The sequence below is a fragment of the Cyclopterus lumpus genome, chromosome 23 (assembly GCF_009769545.1).
Source record: "Cyclopterus lumpus isolate fCycLum1 chromosome 23, fCycLum1.pri, whole genome shotgun sequence".
Lineage (NCBI taxonomy): Eukaryota > Metazoa > Chordata > Actinopteri > Perciformes > Cyclopteridae > Cyclopterus > Cyclopterus lumpus.
Genome location: NC_046988.1, coordinates 1,487,501 through 1,512,389, shown reverse-complemented (window position 1 = coordinate 1,512,389; position 24,889 = coordinate 1,487,501). Strand labels below are relative to the sequence as shown.

The 24,889-nt window shown below is 44.2% G+C and overlaps 2 protein-coding genes across 5 annotated transcripts in view; both read left to right on the top strand.

The window, feature by feature from the left end:
• Positions 1–14,189, top strand: part of dennd5b (DENN/MADD domain containing 5B) — a 54,641-nt gene extending 40,452 nt beyond the window's left edge. For 2 of the 4 annotated variants that reach the window (XM_034526310.1, XM_034526308.1), the window contains 16 exons: positions 34–184; positions 485–575; positions 1,712–1,843; positions 2,781–2,933; positions 3,473–3,557; positions 3,662–3,743; positions 4,763–4,891; positions 6,473–6,594; positions 7,647–7,792; positions 8,410–8,451; positions 9,203–9,321; positions 9,795–9,982; positions 11,207–11,289; positions 11,691–11,817; positions 12,113–12,287; positions 13,266–14,189. In XM_034526310.1, coding sequence (XP_034382201.1) covers positions 34–184; positions 485–575; positions 1,712–1,843; positions 2,781–2,933; positions 3,473–3,557; positions 3,662–3,743; positions 4,763–4,891; positions 6,473–6,594; positions 7,647–7,792; positions 8,410–8,451; positions 9,203–9,321; positions 9,795–9,982; positions 11,207–11,289; positions 11,691–11,817; positions 12,113–12,287; positions 13,266–13,449 — 2,009 coding nt within the window. In that variant the 3' untranslated portion in view covers positions 13,450–14,189. The remainder of the gene's footprint in view (positions 1–33; positions 185–484; positions 576–1,711; positions 1,844–2,780; positions 2,934–3,472; positions 3,558–3,661; positions 3,744–4,762; positions 4,892–6,472; positions 6,595–7,646; positions 7,793–8,409; positions 8,452–9,202; positions 9,322–9,794; positions 9,983–11,206; positions 11,290–11,690; positions 11,818–12,112; positions 12,288–13,265) is intronic. The other 2 variants (XM_034526311.1, XM_034526309.1) reach the window with 1 other exon arrangement.
• Positions 14,190–21,049: 6,860 nt separating this feature from the next.
• The window catches only part of tmem178b (transmembrane protein 178B), a 32,514-nt gene continuing 28,674 nt past the window's right edge, over positions 21,050–24,889 (top strand). Inside the window, exons 1-2 of the mRNA XM_034526504.1 lie at positions 21,050–21,111; positions 21,403–22,112. Coding sequence (XP_034382395.1) covers positions 21,731–22,112 — 382 coding nt within the window. The 5' untranslated portion in view covers positions 21,050–21,111; positions 21,403–21,730. The remainder of the gene's footprint in view (positions 21,112–21,402; positions 22,113–24,889) is intronic.

Below are 24,889 nucleotides of genomic sequence, written 5' to 3'. Positions count from 1 at the left end.
TGATGATGAAGTTGGCTTGTGTCCCCCCTCCAGCTCAGGCCATCGAGCAGCGGCTCATGAAGATCGACCACACTGCCATCCACCCGCACCTGCTGGACATGAAGATCGGGCAGGGCAAATACGAGCAGGGCTTCTTCCCCAAACTGCAGGCCGACGTGCTCAACACGGGGCCGACCAGTAACAAGTGAGTCCACCTTCCAGCTCGGGGTGAAAGCAGTACGAGGTCATTTAATTAGCTTAATCTAATGTCTGTCCGTGTGTCTGCAGGAAAACAGTCACAAATATAAAAGTGAGAGAAGACAGAAATAAAGGAATTGTTTGGCTTTTTTGGCGATAATGTACACGTATATGTGAATTTCTTTTAGGCTAACCACATCCTGAGTATTCTTATTCTGTCACTTTAAAGTGCATCAGACAGAAGGGCAGATTCTGTGAATGTGTTAACGTGTCTGTTTCGTCTACTGACACATTGTTGGACCTGCAGGTGGTCTCACAGGACGGCCACCGCTCAGCGGAGGAAAGACCGCCACAGACAGCAGACGGAGCATCTGGGCCTGGACAACGACTTGAAAGAGGTAGAGAGGCCGACCCATAAGATGCCCCGCCCCCTCGCCTGTTCTCTAACGCGAGCGTACGAGCACGCCATTAATCCCTCTGTCTGTCTCATGGCGTCATGTCTGTTGGTTTCCGTTCTGCATGTGGACTTTCTCTCGGTTTCTCTTTGTCATCCTTTCTGAAAGACTTCATGTGCATGCTGCCTTCTATTGTCTTCTCCATTCTGCTCTTTTGTTCCTGTCCTCTCCCGTCTGCTCGTGTGTCCTGTGCCTGTCGGCGCGGGGTTTCGGGTCGTACCACTCTTCCTCCTCCTCCTCCTCAGCAGGTGGAGGGCTGTCTGGTCCTGCAGAACTCCATGGCGTTTTGGGAGTGGGACAAAGCGTCCCCTCCTCCTATCAAACCGCCTAAAAAATCGGCCTCTGCGTCGTGCCTGGTATGTGGGGGAGCTGCCTGTGTTGTGGACTTCCTGTCAGACCCCTCCACCCCATGCCGACCTCACACTCTCACTGAAGCAGCAGCGCTTGGGTGGAGCACTTTAATCCAGCTCTGATGTGGTGTAGTGAGAGTGAACCATGAGATATCAATCACATCAACTTGTTCTGGATTACGTGCATGCATTGTGTTCCTGTCAATCCCGAGTGCTCAGCAATCTGAGTCCACTGTGGGAATGGCGGGCAGAAAATATGCCAAACATAAAGAGTATCAAAAGTGGTTTTATATATTATTATAACCGTAAAAAGGCTACATTTGATATTCATAGCAAATGGGTATTACCTGGTCAGGCTAAATTGGGTTCGGACCAAAGAAATCTATATTTCATTCATCATTATTGCAGCCTAAAATCAATCTCTGTATAAACACTGGTTTGGTGTTTTCTGAGCTGACAGATATCAAAATGAGCCAAAGAGGAAGGGTGCTGGTAAAGCTGTGGTACTTCAGTGGGAACTCACCACACCTCCCAACACTCCCTCTCCTCCTCTCCCGTGTCCTCTTAACTCACACACATCCTTTGTGTTTGATTTTCACATCTAGACACTTGTCCTTTACTGTGTGTGTGCTTTGAATACTACACTACGGGTAGAGTGTTTTTCCTCCATTACTGTATTGCTCAGGTCGGTTCTCCACAGCTCACTAACCGGTTCCGTTCCATCTCCAGAAATACATACAGGAGGCCCGCAGCCTGGGGAAGAACCTCCGGCAGCCCAAACTGTCCGATCTGTCTCCCGCCGTCATCGCCCAGACCAACTGGAAGTTTGTGGAGGGGCTGCTCAAGGAGTGTCGTATGAAGGTGAGGCACACGACAACACCTTGACTCACCCACACACTCTCAATCCTCCTTTATGAGTGATGCATGATGGGAGAGACAAAGACAGTCTCATATTGCGTCAACGTTAGATGTTCCTGTTTTTGGAAACATCAGAATAAGAAATTTCCATTTGAAAATCTACGTTGATTCATATTAATAAAAGCTCCCACTATCGATGGCAGTCCCTGTCACTTTATATCGATATCGGACACTTGGAACCTCCTCTTTGTTAAATGATGGTCTGCGACAGGACGTACGGAGGACTCAGCAGGTCTGCAGGGTTTAAGGGTTTTTAATCCAACAAACAAAAGAGAAGTGAGAACGTAGCTCAGAGCTCTGTCACTTTAATATCTCAGCCAGCTTCCTTCTCTTCATGCAGATGAGAATGAACTCCTTGACGAGAGATCAGGATCAGGTGGGTCTCTTTCACACCTGATCCCCATGCTCTCCTAAACGAGTGGGCGGAGCCTTCTGGCCAGAATGGAGATCCCAGCCCCTCCCCTTCCCCTCAGGCCCTTACACCTGGTGCTACTGTTTTGAAACACACATTGCTAATAGACTCGGCTATTGTAGTAGTTGTTTATAGTTTGCATTGCAAATTAAAGTACTTTCATTTATTACTTTATAAATAAAATACTTTATTCTACATACAGTTTCTTAAATAGTTTTTTTGTTTGTTTTTCTGTCATCTGTTCATGTATTTTCTGTATTGTTTAAGGCTCGTTATCATTTTTTTCAAAATAAGTGAGTTGAATTAGAATGATTGACAAATTCTCTGCGCATCTTGGAAATATTTAGTTTGAACCGCGTTGCTATGTACCAGGGTACACTGGCATTGTTCAACAAGAGTAATACTTCCAGATGATGGTCTTTAGACCTCTAAAGCCTTTATGCCTCATACTTCTGTGTGATTGTGCAGACCAAGCGTATGCTGGTGGAGAAGATGGGCCGGGAGGCGGTGGAGCTGGGCCACGGCGAGGCCAACATCACCGGGCTGGAGGAAAACACTCTGATCGCCAGCCTGTGTGACCTGCTGGAGAGGATCTGGAGCCACGGGCTGCAGGTCAAACAGGTCAGGACACACACGTGCACACACACACGCACATTAGTTTGGATGTTTAGAAGTGCATATCCATAGTCAGTTTATTGGGTTTGGACTCACAGACCAGCAGTTTAATAATGTACTGCTGTGGACACCTTAAAGAATCAATCAGTTTAAGTGTACTTTCTCATCTCTATCAAATACCAGCAAAAGCCCATACAAATATTGAAAGAACAATTTGGCCTCTCTACCTTGCTGTCAGACAGACATTTCCGATGATGAACTGAAGCTGTATGCTCTCTTCTTTGGACACAAACGTTATGTTACCCCAAAAATTAACAAGCTAGCAAAAATTATCTTTGGATAAGGGGAAAAGGCCCAATGAGGAGACAGAAGAGCCGACGACTTCCTAGAAAAAGAAAGCTGCATTTAAAAGACAATATCAGGAGTCCTACTTAAAATCTGGGTTTACCACTACAGGTGATGGATGGATCTTTGTGTGTTTTATAATCCTCCTCTTCGTCAGTCTTTACAACGTGTGTCGTGATTCTGCTTCTCTGACCTCTCAGGGGAAGTCGGCCCTGTGGTCCCACCTGCTGCACTACCAGGCCCGAGAGGAGAAGCTGGATCAGCAGCACCAGGCAGAGTCCCCAGGTAACACACACACACACACACACTCACACACACGTCTGTCCAATATTGTCTAACACACGTCTCTGATTGTGACGAAGCCATCATATCCTGTATTTCTCTTCCAGTGTCGAATGTTCCTGAGAGGAGGAAGTCTGACTGTTCCGTAGCGATGCCGTCTCTACGCGTGTCCCTCATACAGGATATGAGGTACGTGCTGCATACTGCAAGTATGAGGTACTCTGTCATACCATCATATGTGGAAACATAAACCGCTTCCTGACCCTAGGTGTAAACCTACTTGGCTATTAAAAGTTTCTGATTCTGAATCTGAATCTTCTTTTCAAAGCTGCATCTTCACTCTGACCATTTAGTACATTTCACAATTATTGGCAGCTATTTCAATTATTTGTTTCATCTTTCAAACAAAAATGCTAAATATTCATTGCTGGTCTTTCTGTTTTCTGTTATCGTAAACTAAATGCATTTTTATTATCATTATTGTCGACCGGACAAAACGTTTAAACACTTTTTACTTTCGTCCTCATTTTACGGACCAAACTGTTCATATTAACAGATTAATTATTAGCAGCCTTCTTTCTCCTACACTTCCATATCTAATACGCCACCATCCTCACATATAACTTAAGAGCGCTATAAACAGTATTCCAAGATGGCACCCAAACACAGTTCCAGCTGGCTGGGTGCACACAGCCTGTTTCAGCCTTCCTGAGGCCACTAGAGTACATGAGGCTCTGCTGAGCAACGGAATACCAGAGGCTGTACATGCCCACACCTGTTATTATTTTAACTAAGGACTGTACCTAATAGATACCGTTCTTATGATACAAAGAGTAATATTCTGTAACTGTGGCCACTATGGAGGAGAGGGGCGACCCAGGAGCCATTCCTCCTCCGGGACAGACGATACGTTGTATACAGAAGACAGGAGTAGCAGGGCTAGAATGATACATTACATAACATATCGTGGATGTAGTAAGTATTAATAGCTCCTCTGTAGTACTGAGACCTGGAGGACAGAATGCGCACACACACACACACACACACACACACTAACTGACGTAAAAGCAGATAACTTCATGGTAAATCGCAGTAATAAACGAGTCACTGGTCATCAGAGTGACGAAGGTGGGCTTTGATGGCGGTGTGCCAGTTTTTATGAGCCTTCATCCATCTGTCTCCTGTCCCTCCATTGTCCGTCTCCTCAGGCATATCCAGAGCATGTCCGAGATAAAGACGGACGTGGGACGAGCGAGGGCCTGGATCCGCCTCTCCCTGGAGAAGAAGCTGCTCTCTCAACACCTCAAACAGCTGCTGTCCAGACACGCCTTGGCCAAGTGAGCGCACACACTCACAGACACACACACACACACACACACACACACACACACACACACACACACACACACACACACACACACCTCACTCACTCACTCACAACCAAACCACACAATTCAATTCAATTCAGTTTATTTTGTATAGCCCAATATCACAAATTACAAATTATCCTCAGAGGGCTTTACAATCTGTACACATACAACATCTCTGACCTTTGACCTCACATCGAATCAGGAAAAACTCCCCAAAAATAAGAAACCTTCAGGAGAGCAACAGAGGAGGATCCCTCTCCCCGGATGGACAGAAGCAATAGATGTGTACAGAATGAACAGCATTACAAAGTTACATAAACACATTACATGAATATGACAATGTATGAATGAAACTCCAATCCATGAAACAGAAGGAGGTAGAGAGGAGGGGGGGCGGGGCATCAGCAGGGCCAACGCGGGAGGCCGGCTCACCAGCATCAGACACCTCCAGGTCCAATGGACCCTATGAGACGTGAAGTCACAACGACTCCGGGGAGGAAGCAGAGTTAATAAGGTGCAATGGAGGGATGTAAATTCATCCATAAGGAGAGAGAGAAGAGGAGAGAGGTGCTCAGTGTATCCTAAAACATCCCCCAGCAGCCTATAAGCCTATAGCAGCATATCAAGGGGCTGGACCAGGGCAAACCTGATTCAGCCCTAACTATAAGCACTATTAAAGAGGAAAGTCTTAAGTCTATTCTTGAATGAGTTGACTGTGTCTGCCTCCCAGACTGAAAGTGGAAGCTGGTTCCATAAAAGAGGAGCTTGATAACTGAAGGCTCTTGCTCCCATCCTACTTTTTAGGACTCTAGGAACCACAAGTAGCCCCGCATTTAGTGAGCGCAGCTCTCTAGTGGGGCAATATGGTACTACAAGCTCCTTAAGATATGATGGTGCATCACCAATCAAGGCTTTGTAGGTGAGGAGAAGAATTTTAAATGTGATTCTTGATTTTACAGGGAGCCAGTGCAGAGCAGCTAATACAGGAGTAATGTGATCTCTTTTCTTAGTTTTTGTAAGTACACGAGCTGCAGCATTCTGGATCAACTGGAGGGATTTAAGAGACTTATTAGAGCAGCCTGATAATAAGGAGTTGCAGTAATCTAGTCTGGAAGTAACAAACGCGTGAACCAGCTTTTCTGCATCTTTTTGAGACAAGATGTGACTGATCAAAGATAACTAGAGATTCTTTACAGTGGTGTTGGCTGCCAGGGCAATGCCATCTACAGAAACCACATCACCAGATAATTGATCTCTGAGGTGTCCAGTAAAATAACTTCAGTTTTGTCTGACACACACCACACACACTCACTCACTCACACACACACGTCTAGTTAACTTAACACCATTAAACGCATTGCACATTGGGATTTCTTTAGTCACAAAAATGATCTTCATAAAATCACTGCTTTCTGATTTATGAAAAGGTATCCAAACACAAGACGGACACAAGTTCTTCAAACATGACAGATAAGGGGCAGAGTTTGAACAACAGATGATGATGATGATAATCTAAAGTGAACCTGACCTGGCTGTGCTTGTCCACAGGAAGCTGTACAAGCGCTACGCCTTCCTGCGCTCTGAGGAGGAGAAGGAGCAGTTTCTCTTCCACCTGCTGTCCCTCAACACTGTCGACTACTTCTGCTTCACCAGCGTCTTCACCACCATCAGTGAGTTCTGCCTCGCGTGACCTCCGACCTCTATCCAATCAGAGTTAAGCTTCCCTAATCAACGAAAGAAGCCTAGAAGACATTATAGAACCTCTGAACACATCCTCCTGCTGCTTGGATATTCTACCAACACACTTCTTCAAAAGTATTTCATACTACATGACCACTGATATTTTACAAATTGTAAACACATCCCTTCTCTCAGGTGTTTTCCCACATGACCTAAAAACTGAAGTTATTAAACCACTCTTAAAAAAAGGCTAGTTTAGACCCCGAAATTATGAAAAATTATAGGCCAATATCAAACTTCACATTTTTGCATTCGACACGGTCGACCATCACATACTAGACAGACTAAAAGTCTGGGTAGGACTCTCTGCTGCAGCACTTAACTGGTTTGAATCCTACTTGAAGGACCGACAATACTTTGTGTCCAATTACACATCAGAGCTGACTAGGATGACATGTGTTGTTCCCCAAGGTTCAATACTGGGGCCTCTTCTGTTTAACATCACTGGCTTAGATTATGAAAATCAACAAAGTGTGTTATCACACAGATCTACATAACTATATCACCAGGGACTATAATGCCATACAAGGGCTGGCTAAATGCATTGAAGAAATCAACAATGTGCCAGAATTGTCTTTAATTAAATAAAGATAAAACAGAAGTAATTGTTTTTGGTCTCAAGGACGAATGATTGAAAGTCAGAACTCGTCTTCAATCGCTGATGTTAAAAACCACAAATTAGTGTGGACCTATTGGTATGAATGAACCATGAGGATGTATGCATGGTTTAATCAAAGATTTAAAACACAATGTATTATTCAGTTCACAGACTAGCTAATCCCCTTTAGATAAATGAACATGCGTGTCTTTAAAGTCCTCCATTTCCTTTCTGCTGCAGTGTGTTTGCTCCGAGTCTGTGACTGCATCTACGTAGGTTATCTAACTGGGTCCATTTCATCAGTTAGATAACCTACATACATGCAGTCTAATTCTGACGTGAGCGTCTATGTCTCTGATCTGGCGCTGACGTTGTGACCCACAGTGATCCCGTATAGAGTCGTCATCATCCCCATCAAGAAGCTGAGCAACGCCATGACCACCTCCAACCCCTGGGTGTGTGTGTCCGGAGAGCTGGGAGACTCGGGCATCATGCAGATCCCCAAAAACGTCCTGGAGATGACCTTCGATGTAAGTGGTGTGACCTTTGACCTCTCACAAACTGAGCACACGGTCGTTCACAGTTTAGGTGTCCAGGTTTTCTTTGTGTGTGGGGCGTGACCTTTCGCTCGACACGTTGACCTCTGTTTACACACACGTAAATTAAAAGAGCTACAGCTAGGAACTGGAAAGCTCATGCATTTGTCTTTCTAACACTGGATTTCTTGAATTTTATATATGTGTGTATATATATTATAAATAATATAAAATAATAACTTATTATTATTATCATAACTATTCAATATATAAAATAATATATACAAATAAATACGATCAGCTGTGTTGTAATGTTGGTCCACTTCCATCATTCACAAATCCAACAACAATACAATAAAGAGCAAACTATATCAACGGCAGGTGAGTTGTTATTGATGAAAAAACAAAATCACTCTCTTCCATCTGACACTCGTCTGCTGTTTGTGAAATCACCATAGAGACATGAACCACTTCCTGTTTCCTTCATGTGTGTTGCCACAGCTGATGTGTGTGTTGTGTCTGCATGCTGGTTGACGTTGTTGTGCGATCGCCACGCCTCCGTCTGGATTGTCCATCCGCTGTGCGTTAACAAGTGTTTCCATCTCCCTCAGTCTGCTTTCAGGCCTCACGTGCACATCTCCGCCATGTTCAAGGTTAGAGGAAGCCCCTGCTCCACCTCTCATCCACCTCCCCTTACCCCCATCTGTCCTGTAGCCTGTGGCGTCATGTTAACTGTGGATCGGGTCGTAGTCGCTCTGCTATCCTGCTAGAACGTGTTTTTAGAGTAGAACATCTAATTCAGCCTTGAATGTAAATGTTGCTCTGTATTATATTTCATGTCTGCACTGTAAGTATTAGCGCTGCTCAGACCTACTAAGAGACTTGGATTAAAGATAAATGTTTCATGTAGCTAAGTGTTAAGAGCCCAGTGCATTCTGGGAGAGCATTCTAGATAGGGGTTACGGTTTTAATTCAATTCAATCTCATTTTCATGGAGTCCATGAATTCATCGGGGCAATGAGATGGAGAAATATGTAGAAAACTGAGGAAATCTTAATAACGTCGCTATATTTAACCAACTGAAAGAGGAAAGGGAAGAGAGGCACAGGACTACCAGAACCAGAACCAGAACCAGAACCAGAACCAGGACTGAGTGAGGCCGACCCTGCTGCAGTAAAATGAGAGGTTTTCTAACACTCAGAAACACTACCACTTTAGTCCACAGGGGGTTCCAGACTAAATGAAAGTTCCTTGTCGTAACTTTAATTTAAATAAAGATGGTGACGTATTGTCAAATAGTAAAAAAACAGCAGCAGTAATACCAGTCCTTTGTACACTGATAATGTATATGAAGTTTGATTTGATATGAATGAGATGTTCTCTTCTCTGTGTGTCTGTACTCAGTGTCAGAACCTGGGGAAGCTGACCACGGTGCAGCTGGGTCACGATAACGCCGGCCTGCTGGCTAAATGGCTGGTGGACTGCGTCATGGTGCGCAACGAGATCACAGGACACACCTACAGGTGAGTGGAGGCGGTGTGTTGTCACTCCGGGTGTCCATCACCCACACTGAGATACCTCCACAGCGATCTGAGTCATGGACATTTATGGTCCGCAGAGGATTGGAAAACCTCTGACTCATCCTCCAGCGCCACCATGAGGTGGTTGCAGTTCAGTGTCAATTAAGGAGAAACACTGGCCTAGTGGTCAATAGCTTTTCAAGATTCTGCAATCAAACATTTGGTCACCAAATTATCAAAAATGTCAATATCCTCAATAATATTTCCCTTAATATAAAGTGAGGAAAATAAAGCAGGAAAAGAATCAGTCTATACATCAGTCCAACATTAGTTCCAGACTAAGAACGTTTTAACTTCCTTTGAAGTTTTAAAGTTTTGAATATGATGCCCGGCATTATTAGGGTCATTGTGGCTTTTTGAAAAGACGGATTCATCGAAGCCCCTCAGCACCCCATCTCCCTGCCCCTCCCCCTCAGGTTTCCATGTGGTCGGTGGCTCGGTAAGGGCGTGGACGACGGCAGCCTGGAGAGGGTCCTGTTCGGTGAGCTGGCGGTGCCCAGCGGAGAGGAGGATTCTGGGAGAGGCTGCCGTACACCCCCGCTGCAGCGCTCCCCATCCCAGACCAGACGCATCAGCACCACGTCGCTGTCTGGACGAGGATACAGTGAGTGTCTGTAGACCCACTCTGATTTACATAGCTGTCCCCCCCAATACACCTCAACAATTATGAATTATTTCAGGATTTTTTCAATGTTAATTTTAAGAAACAAATACTCAACTAACTACTTTATCTCTATTCTTTCGTTTAATTAGCTCCAAATTACTTAATTAGTAATTCTGCCGGCCCATAAGATATAGCATTACAGTTATACCATCCAGAGTTTGGCACCCACACCCACATGCATGTCCTCTCACCTGTAGTGCTGTTTATCAATGTAGATAGTTATGGCGTGACGTCTGGAACTCGTGGATACTGTGACACTTGAGAAACCCAGCAGCAAAGTCTCTTTCCAGAATTCATGACCCGGTTACTTAAGATGATCAAGAGAAAGATGCAGCGTTAGAACATTAGTGGTGTCCTCCTAGTGCGCAGGGAGCTAGCCATAGCACCAGGTGATACGGTTGGCGGGTGTAGTGCTCCTCAATGAAAATATTCCGTTAAAGGATCTGGTTCATACCAGTGACCGGGTCAGACGGCACTCTTTATGTTTAACGGAAACCTCATCGCATTTTCTAATGATCTAATCTGAGTGATGTATGATTTATTGAGTTTATTAATCCACCATTTAAATTATTGAATACAACACTGGAGCGGTCTATCATTTACCTGGTTTGAGAATGACCAAACCCTTACAATACAAATGAACCTGTAAAATAATAATAATAATCTATCCTTTATTTTTTTATTGATCCCAGTGGGTAATTCTTCTCTCCATTGACCCATCCTTAGTTATTAAGGAGCAGTGGGCTGCAGTGAAGAGCCCGCGGAGCAACTGGGGGTTCAGTGTCTTGCTCAAGGGCACTTCAACATGAAACTATGGGGAGAGTGGGGATCGAACCGGGTACCTTGTGGTTACAGGACCACCACTCATCCCATGAGCTACAGCCGACCCTAAAAGGGACTTCCAGCAGTAATGTGATGCTCATCATGGTTGTTGAGCAGACTGTCGGAGATCTCTCCTCAACCAAAGAAACTCTTAGTCCTACTCTGACCATTCTTTCAACGAGCTGATTTAATCCACAGTTTCTCACACATCATGACCACTTTATATCTTTTCCTTGATACGTTTCTTGGAAACTTCTGAACAAAGCATTAAGAAGGACTAGGAGGGGGGCCGCCCTGCTTCTCTCTGCTTGTATATGAACGCGGACGTTTTCTTGATTCCAGAACCGACTTCAGCCCAAATCCAGGAGGCCATCGGGGAGGCTGTGAACAACATCGTCAAACACTTCCACAAGCCGGAGAAAGAGGTGAGTGATGGAGCTCCTTCCAGGTGCTGCTTTGTATTATTTGAATCAATGGCCTACTTTCTCTGAACATCACCAGACCGTTCAGTAGATCCCAGCTGGTGGAGTCTGGAGAAACAAGGCACTGTTGTAGCATTAACCAGCAAATAAGTCTGAAGAAGTGCTGGTCACATGACTAAGAACAAAGAGTTAGCAGGGACATTTAGCCTCGGTTAGTTTGTAGTAACTGTTGTTAGCTTTAGTCATGTTTCATGTGAGCGAAGACTGTAAAACATGGTGTTCTGTAGTGGTATCTCATCATGTAAAAAACAAATTTTATTGTTCTCAAATAGTTTCCTAATTGTTCTCTAATACCACGGGTGAGGGACGGTGTATTCATGCGTGTTCTGTGTGTCTGGATGCAGAGAGGCAGTCTCACCGTCCTGCTGTGTGGAGAGAGCAGCTTGGTGGCCGCTCTGGAGCAGTTCTTCCACCACGGCTTCAAGTCGGCGCGCCTCTTCCAGAAGACCGTGTTCGTGTGGGACTTTGTGGGTGAGTGTGTGTGTGTGTGTATATATATATATGTGTGTATATACGCTTTTATTTTAAAATAATGTTATCAGAACAATATTACAGGCACTCTGGGAGCAACAGCAAGTTAATGGGTTAAGGTTAAAAACTAACCCAAAACAAATTCTGAACAGGTCTAGCACAAAAGAACAGCTGTCTTTTACTGTGCAGGGGACTTTTAGTCTGTAAAGCTGCACACTGAAGAGTATTTTAGGACAAAATGAACACTTGCAGTACGTTGTGTTGGGAAACATGTCCCCCCCCCTTCCCTCTGCAGAGAAGGCTGTTGCCTACATGGAGTCAGCTGACCAGATGGGAGACCTCCAAGAGACAGCGGAGCCTTTGGGGATGACCTGTCAGTCACTCTGTCGCTACGTCAACGCCATCAACTCCACCCCTAGGAACATCGGCAAGGACGGCAAGTTCCAGCTGCTGGTGTGCCTCGGAGCCAGGTACGCTTTAATGAGCGCTGTCATTCATGTGACGAGTGTGCACCAAGAACGGGAGCGCAAATGTGGGAATTATGGTTTAGAAAATGCATTTCCAGACATAATGCAGCTTTTCTAGTAGCGACTCTGATATTCAAAGATGTACACGCACAAAAGAGTTTATTGACTTTATTCAATGAACAGAGGGATGATTCCTGATCCTATATGTCCTATGGCCATACATTATATTTGGACATAAAGAGTATGAGTGATATGAGTGTTTAGGATCCAACCACAGAAACGTATCAGAGACAACGGCTCTCTAGTGTGTGTGTGTGTGTGTGTGTGTGTGTGTGTGTGTGTGTGTGTGTGTGTGTGTGTGTGTGTGTGTGTGTGTGTGTGTGTGTGTGTGTGTGTGTGTGTGTGTGTGTGTGTGTGTGTGTGTGTGTGTGTGTGTGTGTGTGTGTGTGTGTGTGTGTGAGATAATTAATGAAGGGTATTAATGAGACTTTTAAGAAGGGATTCTGTCCACAGAAAGACAGCACAGGGCTTTTATTTTGAAACAGGAAGTGTTTTAACCATGTGATGATTTAACATCTATTGCTTCTGTACATCCGGGGAGAGGGATCCTCCTCTGTTGCTCTCCTGAAGGTTTCTTGGGGAGTTTTTCCTGATCCGATGTGAGGTCAAAGGTCAGGGATGTCGTATGTGTACAGATTGTAAAGCCCTCTAAGGCACATTTGTAATTAGTGATATTGGGCTGTACAAAATAAACTGAATTGAATTGAATAATTTACTGATATAGACATGGAAACTGTAGCAATGTTGCTGGTATGATGACAAAAGATCATTTTCACTGTTTCTGGTGTTAAAAGTAGGCGAGACATGGAGTCTCTGGAGGAGACACAAGGAGCTTCCACAGCCGGTGGACAGCTCCAACAGACTCGTGATCAGATGTCGTGTGCACAGCGTACAAACCTTATTTCTCTGTTTGTTGTGCAGAGACCGCCTGCTGCCCCAGTGGCTCCCCCTGCTGGTGGAATGCCCGGTGATCCCGCGGATGTACGAGGACGCGGCCCTGCTCCGAGACCGCACCACCGTCAACGCCCTCATCGGAGTCCTGGAGACGCTCCACGACTTCCCCGTCACTTTGGAGGCCTCGCTGGTCAAAGGCATCGACCTTTAGCCCTCAGCAGAAACCTGCGGGCCGCCACAGCTTTTCCTCTGATGCTTCCCCTCGCTGCCAGCAGCTGCCCCACCCTTCCACTTTGAGCATACTGGTTCTGGGACGAGACGCATGACCAGGGAAGGAGGAAGTGAGGGACACGAGACGTGTGGTTACCAAAGCAAAAGGTTCCACTGCTTCATGTGAGACGTGGAGACTTTGGATCAGCCTGGATGCAGTATTATTACCCCACCTGTGGCTCTGAAAGAACCTTTTTAATTGACAACCATGATTTATTTCATGAACTACAAATCACATTAATTTGCTGCGTACCATTTTCCAGAACATACCATTAGTTCCAGGTTGATTACCTTCCAGGGAGCCACCTATTTTTTTCATTACGCTTAAAATCTACTTGAAGCAACGTGAAGCTCTCTGTGATCCCTCATCGTCTGTTATATTGTTCATATTGTCCACACATTCCATGAAAAGTCCCAAACTAGCAATGTGTTAGTCTCTGAATACATTCAGACTTCTCTGTGGCTCTTAGCTCCACTGAAAACAGCCTGCAAATATATTATACTTTTCTTTTTTTTAGCTCTAATTTCCTAAAACAGCTGGTCCCTTTAAACTATAGGCAGCAGCAGCAGCAGACCTTTATCCTCGCCTGCATCCGACGACCACACCGCAGCCTAGTTAGCCTGGGGGGGCCAGAGACCGGGTCTCTGGCCCTGTGTGTGTGTGTGTGTGTGTGTGTGTGTGTGTGTGTGTGTGTGTGTGTGTGTGTGTGTGTGTGTGTGTGTGTGTGTGTGTGTGTGTGTGTGTGTGTGTGTGTGTGTGTGTGTGTGTGTGTGTGTGTGTGTGTGTGTGTGTGTGTGTGTGTGTGTGTGTGTGTGTGTGTGTGTGTGTGTGTGTGTGTGTGTGTGTGTGTGTGTGTGTGTGTGTGTGTGTGTGTGTGTGTGTGTGTGTGTGTGTGTGTGGTCCACTTATGGAACACAATCTAATTACAGTATTATAATGCACCATCCAAGTCTAACTTACTGGGACTTGACAATATTAAAGTCTGGAATATTATTCCCTTTTTGCTTAAAGGACATATTGCATAATAAGGATGATTAGATATGATATTGGTGCGTGATGTTACGAGCTAGCTGTTAAAACTTAATTCCCGCTCTGCTTGAATGCAAAAGGACCTGTCAGGTAAAATGGAAAGAACAGGATCCTATGCTAATTTTCTATTTAACTTCCACCTCCTTCAAACACACAAACTGCATCCTTTTTTTTTTTTTTAATAACTTGTTTTGTACCGTTAAAACATTTGCTGCATGTGAGATTTGCCACTTCCTGCTGTCTGAAAGAGTCCGCCTGAGAAACCTCGTGCATGTTGACGTTTAGAGATGTGCTCCTCGTCTCCCTCTCTGATCTACATGCTAGATGAGTTTTTAAGGGACATCAAGTGATTCTAGTGTTGTTGCTCTCCTGTCATGGTCCGTTTTGAATGTCTTTATTTCATGTATTTAATTATTTAATGTTAATCTGTGACAGCAGCGCTGGTATTTTAAGGCCGATGTGGAAGAACTGGACACGTTCACGTCTTTAAGCCGGTAACCACTAATTTCACTTCCTGTGTTTTTGCTCATGTTTGACCTTTGACCTTTGCTCTCCTGCTGCTGTGCACACAACGCCTCACCTGTAGGACGCCCCACTGACAGATTGTTGTGGACGAGTTGTGACTTTGCTGCTTACTGACGCGTGATGACGGGTTGGTGTCAACCAGAGCGGCTCAAACAGGAAATGCTACTGACGGGCACTGAGCATCCTGCTGGTGACAAATAGTCTGTGGAAGACTGACTTCTGTGTTCTGATATTTATTATGAATATTTCAATAAAAACACCCAGTGTTAAAAGTCGTTGCGTGTTTGTCCATAAACTAGTATCATGTATGAACAGTGTGTCCATTTATTATAAATGTCAAATTGGGAGAGAACAGAGGATTTTCTTAAATTTTCAAAGATTTTTGAATATGTTTAACTTGTAAATGTCTCATATTTGTTCTGATCATTGTTGCACTATAACACATTCTGCTCTTTGGCCAACGCATCATCTCTGTGAGTCGGATACTTGAGTTTATTTAACTTTAAATCATTTATTTATTATTATTATTATTTTAATTAATATTCATTTAAACATCAAAGTTTGTTTGCAGGTGTGCGGAACAGTTATTAGTAATAAGGGACTTAGTTTTTCAGAAAGGTAGAACAGAACACTTTTCATAACAAATATATAGTGTAGCAAAAAGTGATCAAATTAATCAATGTACTGAGTCACCCCAAAGTGTGTAAAAAATGTCATTTAGTATGCCATAAACCTGACACGAAAAATGTCATAGTATATCATACAAAATAGGCCATACAATATGTCATAGTATATGCTATACAAGTATATAGTATGTTTGTCAAAAAGAAATCAGTATAGTATGCCATAACATGTCATATTATAGTATATCATGAAGAGTGTCATACAATAATATAGTAAAGTCTGTCATTAAACAGTTCAAAGAATAAAGAATCATGTCATAATGTCACGTTGGGAGTTTTTCCTGAACCGATGTGGTCTCTAGGCTGCAGTAGTAGTCAGATGATTGACAGGCGGGTGTGGCTGAGCAGTAACAGGCCTTCACCGGACCATCTCGGTTCCCCAGTGAGCTCCCTGGTTGAACTGCTGCAAGCGACCAGCAGCTTCAACAGCACCATTTATAGATACAGGCAAAGCAATATCAAATATAAAAAAAATGTACAATATATACAAAAAATACAATAATATTTAATGAAGTAACTAAACCAAAGTGCAAATATCTAACCAAACAAACAACAGTGTAGCAGTGTTATAGTTGTGTGATTGATTTGATTTACTATAAAGTCTTATTGCAGTGGGCAGGAATGATCTCCTGTATCTGTCATGTGACCTTGATGAGTGGAGAACGTGCTCCGCTGTCCCGCAGCAGGTGTCAGAGAGGGTGGTCCAGGTTATCCAATATGGATAATAATGTATTCAGTGTCCTCCTCTCTATCACCTTTTCTAGACTGTCCAGTTTGCAGCCAATGATGGAGTCGGCCTTCTTAACCAGTTTGTTCAGTCTGTTGCTGCTCCCTCAGCAGACCACGGAGATGAACAGAGCGCTGGCCACAACAGACTGGTAGAACATCTCCAACATCTTGCTGCACACATCACGACATCAACATCAACACTGTTTTACACATCTCTCTGGGAACGTTCAGAAGCAGGTGATTCTCACCGGCCCACTCCACAAAGTCATCCACTACTGCCCTGTACTCCTCCTCCTGTCCATCCTTTATACACCGGTTATACACCGGTTATACACCGGTTAGGTTATACACCGGTTATACACCGGTTAGGTTATACACCGGTTATACACCGGTTATACACCGGTTATACACCGGCCCAAGACTTCGTTGAGTTGTCGGAGGATGGATGCCGAGGAACGTGTGGAACAGGGATGGCTCAACGCAGCCGAGGTGAGAGAAGGAGGTCATGTTGAGTCGAGAGGAAGTCAATGGGCCAGTTGTACTTAAATACTGTACTTTGTGTGAAGGAAATGAGATAGATTTGGGACGTGGTCCTTGTTCCCGAACTAAGTTTATAAAACATAACGTGTTATTGTGATTATTTTATTTTATTTTTTAAATCTAAATAAATATCTGGTGGTCTGGTCTGGGAATATTAATTTATAAGAGATAATACTCCCGTTTTCCTGCGCCTGTAAGGCAATTTAGCACAGTGGCAGAAATGTTAGAGCAGGTGCACGCAACAGAAATCCATAAGATTTGATTCCAGACAAGATCAATATATAAGACAGTGAGTGCATAACGGATGTTAACTGCGCAATGTTTGACCTAACTTCTATTATTATTATTATCCATCCATCCATCCATTTTCAATACCGCTTAATCCTCATTAGGGTCGCGGGGGCGCTGGAGCCTATCCCAGCTGACATAGGGCGAAGGCAGGGGACACCCTGGACAGGCAAATGTGCAAAGCTTCACCAGAGCCTTTAACCAAGAACGTACAGATTCTTATATGTTTATTATTCCCATAACCAGTTCCACAGCAGTATGTCTCATGTTCATATTAAAGCAGCGATGTGAAGCGCTATTTATATCTAAATATAATTTAGATTCATTTTTCCAATAAAATATATTTTTTCATTTTTCAGTAGCATATAAAATATTCATATAAAATATTCTACTGAAAAATGAAAAAATATATTTTATTCGAAAAATGAATCTAAATTATATTTAAACCAACAAAACTTTTCATACACTTATTTTGATTTCGAATACATTGTTGAATTTTTCAATGTTCAAGACCAACACTTGAATTGTCCTGGATTTAGCTCCATACACCTCGACTGTTCAAAAGCTTTCTGTCTTCAATCCAGCCCCTCGTTGCTCTTCTATTCGAAGGGTAAGGGCTCCACCTACTGGTCAGAAAAAGGTACTAAATGCAACACACTTCCGGCTCCACAGAACAGGCCTGTGAACTCTTCCAGGTGTGTGTATCCTCTGTGTCAAAGAAAAGCCAGAAGGTGGCACTCGTGAGTAGACTACACAGGGATGGGAGAATCTGAGGCCAGGAGCAGCACTCATATCTCGATTATAAGAGATTTTTCTTTTTTTATTACATTGTATAAACAAAATAAAAAATGAGTAGCTCATTAATTCATAAATGTGATCTAACAAAAGTAAAGGGCACATATTAACCACATATGCTGTTTATATCGCTTGTAATTGGGATGAAGTTAACATCAGTTGAGCATCTCGAGTTAAAAACACAAAGATGCAGCGCGTCCACCAGACCCACGAACACTGGCTGAATAACACAAATATGAGGGTTAAGGGATCGGTGTCATTATTACTAGGGCTGAATGACCCAGCTGGTATGTGAATAACAAATAAAGATATATGAAAGCAATGTTCAGTCACTGTTTTTTATTGATGTGATATACATACAGGGATACATAAACACTGGCTGAGGAACAACACATTGAGACTGCCCCGGATGAACCACCTCCTCCCGTCTAGGAAGTCACGTCATTGATGGAGTCACGGAGAAACCATGGGATGTCCATCGCAGGGTCCGCCTTCTTGAGCTCCCGTTCTGGGCGCCTGCACAGTTCTTGCAGCAAAGCAATTGGCACAGTCACGAAGGGGATCTTTGTGGTGATGTACCTCATCAAATCTCTGAGGTTGGAGAAGACTTTGCCTCTACACCCTAAAACCCAAAGGGCAGGTCACCGCTGATTATAATGTGGAACAGGTATCCCGGTGTGTTGTCATGCATAAAACACACCGCTGCTGCTGCTGCTGCTGCTGCTGCCGGGTCCTTGTGTGATAGTTCCATCTTTATCAGATCATCTACCATCTCCAGGTGCTCAGGACCTAGGGCTCTGTTTTCTTCACGTCTCATAGGGTCCATTGGACCTGGAGGTGTCTGATGCCTGGTGAGCCGGCCTCCCACCTTGGCCCTGCTGATGCCCCGCCCCCTCCTCTCTACCTCCTTCTGTTTCATGGATTGGAGTTCCATTCATACATTGTCATATTCATGTAATGTGTTTATGTAACTTTGTAAATGCTGTTCATTCTGTACACATGACATCTATTCTTCTGTCCATCCGGGGAGAGGGATCCTCCTCTGTTGCTCTCCTGAAGGTTTCTTCCCTTTTTTCCCTGTCAAAGGTTATTTTTGGGGAGTTTTTCCTGATTCGATGTGAGGTCAAAGGTCAGGGATGTCGTATGTGTACAGATTGTAAAGCCCTCTGAGGATAATTTGTAATTTGTGATATTGGGCTATACAAAATAAACTGAATTGAATTGAATTGAATTGAATTTTCCGAAAGACCCCACCACGATCCTCCAATGTCAGTTATCATTTTACGCATTTCTCGCACCACACGGGCGGCAGAAAACTGGAAAGGATCCTCGGATATCCTCGGCGGTTTAGATAGCAGGTTCCAGGGTCTGCAGTATTTGAGTCCAATTTCTTGAAGCAGCTGTTGTAGTTTCAAAAAGGGATCACACGATTCCCAATGGGAGATCTCGGAGCAGGAGAAACGTGCGCGATGGAGGTACATATGAACTTGTAATATACCATTGTGAGTCTTCACCATAATGGAACATACCACTGCCTCACTAAACTAAAACTATTCGCGACTACAAGAGATCCAACATCAATCTCGAATCAATTCAGGAAAGACACAATCACAGCTTCAGAGACCGAGCCCCACCATTTGTTATCCAGCCATGCTAGAAACTTGGTCCACTTTCTGTTCAATGCAGACCAGTTCCCCCTCCCGTATTGTGGACTTCTATTTTCTGTGTTATGGAGTGCATCAAAATGGTTTGGGTCCACATATGGCATGGTCTGACCTATTCTGCTCTGTGTAATGCGTGTCGTGGTCAGTGCTGTCTAGTACTTAGTATAACCCTACAGATGGTGTTATAGAGGGTGAGAGTAGGCAGAGCCTCGTGAGCCGGCCTCCTGCCTCCGTAGCCAGTGGCCCTTCTGCCAGGGCCCTGCCGACGCCCCCCTCTCTACCTCCTTCTGTTTACACGGAATGTGTTGTACATCTGTAACTGTTCATCTGGTCACATGACATCTATTCATCTGTCCATCCGGGGAGAGGGATCCTCCTCTGTTGCTCTCCTGAAGGGTTCTTCCCTTCTTTCCCTGTGAAAGGTTATTTTCTTTTTTTGGGGAGTTGCTCCTGATCCTATGTGAGGTCAAAGGTCAGGGATGTGTATTGTGTACAGATTGTAAAGCCCTCTGAGGCAATTATTTTTTTACATTTGTGATTCTGGGCTATATAAAATAAACTGAATTGATTCCTGTCACACATTGTTATGTGTGAATAAAGACACAAGGAAAGGAATGTACGTAAACTGTATTTATACATAAACAAGGACACGTTCATGGTTTCCATCTTAGCGCTGTTCACATCTGCGTAATCCTCGTAGGTGTGCTCGCACTAATCGAAGGCTGCTTAGCAAAGGCAGTTTGACCCGCAGGACACGGGGTGTATTAGGGATGAGTGAGGACAACACAAGGGTTAAAGAGCTTATATACAATTATATGTGTATGTCTGGGAAACCAGTGCAAGAAGGAAAGAGTTGTGCCACGTGAGAATGTGGTGAGCATGAATTATGTAAGTATATGTGTGTGTGTATACATACACACACACATATACTTACATCATTATATATATATACACACACACAATTCAAATTCAAACAATTAAAAATTATTATTTTAAATGACAGCAGGGTTGTCATATTTAGTTTGTCTGTAAACATACTGTGCAGCCCTCTGGGGGTCTGGCTCCCTGGGGGGGCTGCATGCTTTCCCCAGTAATCCTGCCTCTATAGGCTATAATACGTATTTTAAGGAACATTCCAAATCCACACTCTTTGGTCACTTGCCATTGATTATGTAGTCTATATAATACCCACAGACAGCCTGCTTTTGATTGGCCCATGGACAGGCTGCTTTTGATTGGTCCGTGGACTATTAGTGCTAATGAGGACGCTGACTGGCTGAGCCCTCCTCCGGTCTCTCTCTCTCTGCTGATGGACCGCGGTCTGCATCGCCTCTGTTTGGACCCTGCAGGTACATATCTCTATTAATCTGGTCCCCGGTTTAGTAGGAGATGGTATAAATGTGTCGGTTATATGCCGCTGCACGATTCTCCGTCTATGTGCTGGAGCTTGCTGCCCCTTCTTTTCCTAGTGTGTGTGTGTGTGTGTGTGTGTGTGTGTGTGTGTGTGTGTGTGTGTGTGTGTGTGCGCGCGCGTGCGCGTGATGCCTTAATGTGCATTGTGTGTGATATAGAGCTTAGTATGCTCGACTAGAACCATTCATGCCGATGTGTTTTGTGCACGTTGATGTTGCCCCGCTCAGAGGATGGATGCTAAGGATCCGGGGCACACGTGAGATAGGCGTCCTCCTCTCCTCTCCTCTCCGCCACCGAGCTGCTGCAACGCCGGGCGCACAGCGAGACGCGGCCCGCACCACCGGAATGCACGGATTTAACATGTCATTCCGCCAGTGAGCCGTGTTACCGGAAAGGTTTGCCTTCTCTTTGCACATAATCGCCAGGGTATTTCTATCGATGTATATCGATCTATCTAAATGTTTATATATATATCTATATATATATAAATAATGGTACCGACGCTGCTCTCCAGAGGTGATGTGAGGTGCTGATGCGGCTCTAACAGAAGCGAGCATGGCTGCCGGGAAGTTGCTGCTGTACGCCGGGCTCTCTCTTTCTCTCTGCGCCCTGGGCATGCTGGCCGTGGCGATGTGCTCCGACCACTGGTACGAGACCGACGCCCGGAGGTACAGGGAGCGGTGCCGAAGCTTTTCCAGCCGCCGCAAGGACCCGGGCTTCATCTACATTCCCAACAAGAGCCTGCCGCTGCGGGCCAGCCGGAGCAGCCTGCACCGCTGGGAGGAGAAGCTGCTGCTGGCCCGGAACCGACGGCAGCTGTTCGCCATGAGCGCCGCGGATGAGTGCAGCAGGCGGTATAACTCCACCAACATGGGGCTGTGGAGGAAATGCCATCGGCTGGGCTTCGACCAAGAAACCGAGGACCTCATCCGTAAAGGTAAGGATGCTAGAAACCATAAGACAGCTAAAGACCCTCTCAATCTCACAGATACAAGCGGGGGAGGGGGGACATATATAACGCTGCGTTGGGATGTTCATTTGACCAAAGGGCAGACAAGGGCATCCAGATATGTTCTTGCTTATGTGGAAACAGATGTCTTTTTCTAACGAAAGGCAGAGCGTCATGCCTCTCTGTCTGAGTGGGCATGGAGGGCTGCTTGTTGTCCAGAAGAGGGGGTTAATGATGACGTCGAATAGCAGAATGTGACTGCTGGCCTGAACCTGAAACTTCAAAGAATGATACAATCGTTTCAGGATGCATGGGCTTGTCATACAGACAGAAAGAGGTGCAGGGCACTCAGCTGTTTATGTGAGGTCCTACAGCTTCCATCCAGTGATGGACATGAGGAGGCCTCCACCACAACTTACTGTATTGAGTAAGTTGTGGTGGAGGCCTCCTCATTGCCAGAGACCCATCACTTAGGTCTGTGTAGGCCTAATGGTGACTGCATTCATCTGCTAGGGGCTACATGGAGCTAGTTGGCACTTCATAACCCATCTTTCTTTCCATACTCTGGCACACTATGGGTACAGTGTTTTATATGCTGGAATAATACATGGCCCACAGACTCATTCATATTTGATATGTGCACAGTATGACAGTCTTAAACCAGGGGTGGAGCCAGACGTTGTTAACATAAGATTTTATCCATTGTTATCCACTATTCATTTGGGAATAACATGACAATATAATCCTGAAAAGACTACTTGCTATTTGGTATCTATTTTTTGTAGTATTATTCTAAAACCATAACACAACAAATGTTGAGGATGACTTATTTTAATTCCTGCCAACTAAAAAGAGGTAAAATATTATTGTATACATACATTGCCGGTAATCCTCCAGAATTGTTCACTCGTTACACTTTGTTTCCATCTTCAATCTTCACTGCCTCCACTACATGTGGAATGTATGCTAACCGATGACTGCAGACCAACATATGTAACGTGATTTTAACAGGTCGTAATAATAGTTCCCTAGAACAACCCGCCATGACAATGTTAGGCCAGACAAAGGTGGCAATATTCCTTCCTGCCAGCTGGTTTTGTTCAATTACACTGCAACTGAAAATAAACTGGGGCACATTTCTAATATTGATGTTTAAATTTGTTTTGTTGTGACATCACAACTATACACATTTAAAGAAGGCACAGTTTCTTAATATGAAGTATTTCTCCACATATTGAGCCTCACAGTGCTTCCACTGTTTGAAAATATCACTTAAAGCTGCTTCATCTTTTTTTTTTTAGGACTCAAATCTGAATTTAAAGACTTAATGCTTTCTGTTGTGTTGCTACTTTGTACTTTTTTGTAAGGCCTGATTTGTACTGAATTTATGAGGCCTATATTAATAATTTAAAAGATCTGCTAAGATCTCTTACAAAAAAACAAAAAGAAGGCAATAGTATGAAAAAAAATTCTTAAATGCATAACAAAATCTTTTTTTGGACGTGTTAGATTTGTTAATCCATCGTGGGGGCAGCAGGCTTAGCAGAGTATTCCAGATGTTCCTCTCCCCAGCAACGCGAGATATATAGTATTCAGGGTTTACACGTGAGCGTATAGATGGTATGGTGAATTCAGAACTTGTCTTTCCTGCTCAGCTTCCTCTTCACCTCAACAGTCCAATACAACACTTAATTTGACCCTCACTCGTGAACCAGACCCGAGATACTTTAACTCCCTGCTCTTACTCCCATTATAATATACATAGTGACAAGAACACTGAGTGTGACAATCAACAGCTTTAGTCAACCGATTGCTCTCTTGTGGACAAACTATGTTTTGGTGACACTGTTTGGCATGATATATTATTTAATAACTATTTATATAGCGCCTTTCAAAACTAAGTCACAAAGTTAATAAGATGCAGAACCAGAGAGGTAAAACAAAATGGAGCAAGATTGTACTTGTGAAACAAATAAAATCGGTTAAATGTATAAGCCATACGGTAAAAGTGATTCTTTGTAAGATATTTAAAAGAGGATATAAATTAGCTCCTGTAGCTAATGATTCTACACAGGCATGGTATGTGTTAAATAGACAGAGAGGCTGATGTTTCTGATGGAGGCTAGTGGTTTGAGAGGAGAGAGGGTGTGTGTGTGTGTGTGTGTGTGTGTGTGTGTGAGTGTGTGTGTGTGTGTGAGTGTGTGTGTGTGTGTGTTGCAGCAGCTGTGCCTTCCCTTTGAGGACGCCTCAATGGCCTTGATGGCCAACCATCTGCAGTGTTGGGCAGCCCACAGTCAGTGTGCTCAGTGATCAGATGAATGCCTCCATAGAGGGCTCTGATCTATTCCACCTCTCTGCTCCATCAGCCTGGTAAAAGTACAGCGGGGGTTGTTGTCACGATGCATCCGACAATAACTTCCCATTGATGAGTCAATAAAGATGGAACGGTGGCGTTTAACACTTTATATTCCTGTGTGCTCGACATGTGCAGTAGTGTGATTGATGGTGATACGGTAACATTCAGCAACCACAATCCACAGGAAGGTCATCCTTCAATTGATGGTTCCATCCCCGGCTCCTTCAGTCCATGTCGATGTGTCCTTGAGCAAGAGACTTGACCTCAAATTGCCCCCCGTAGGCTGTGTCTAAGGTGTGTGAATGGTTACTTAGTCCAGATTGTAAAGTCCTCTGAGGCAAATTCGTAAGTTGTGATATTGGGCTATATAAAATAAACTGAATTGAATTTAATGAGCAGGTGGCACCTT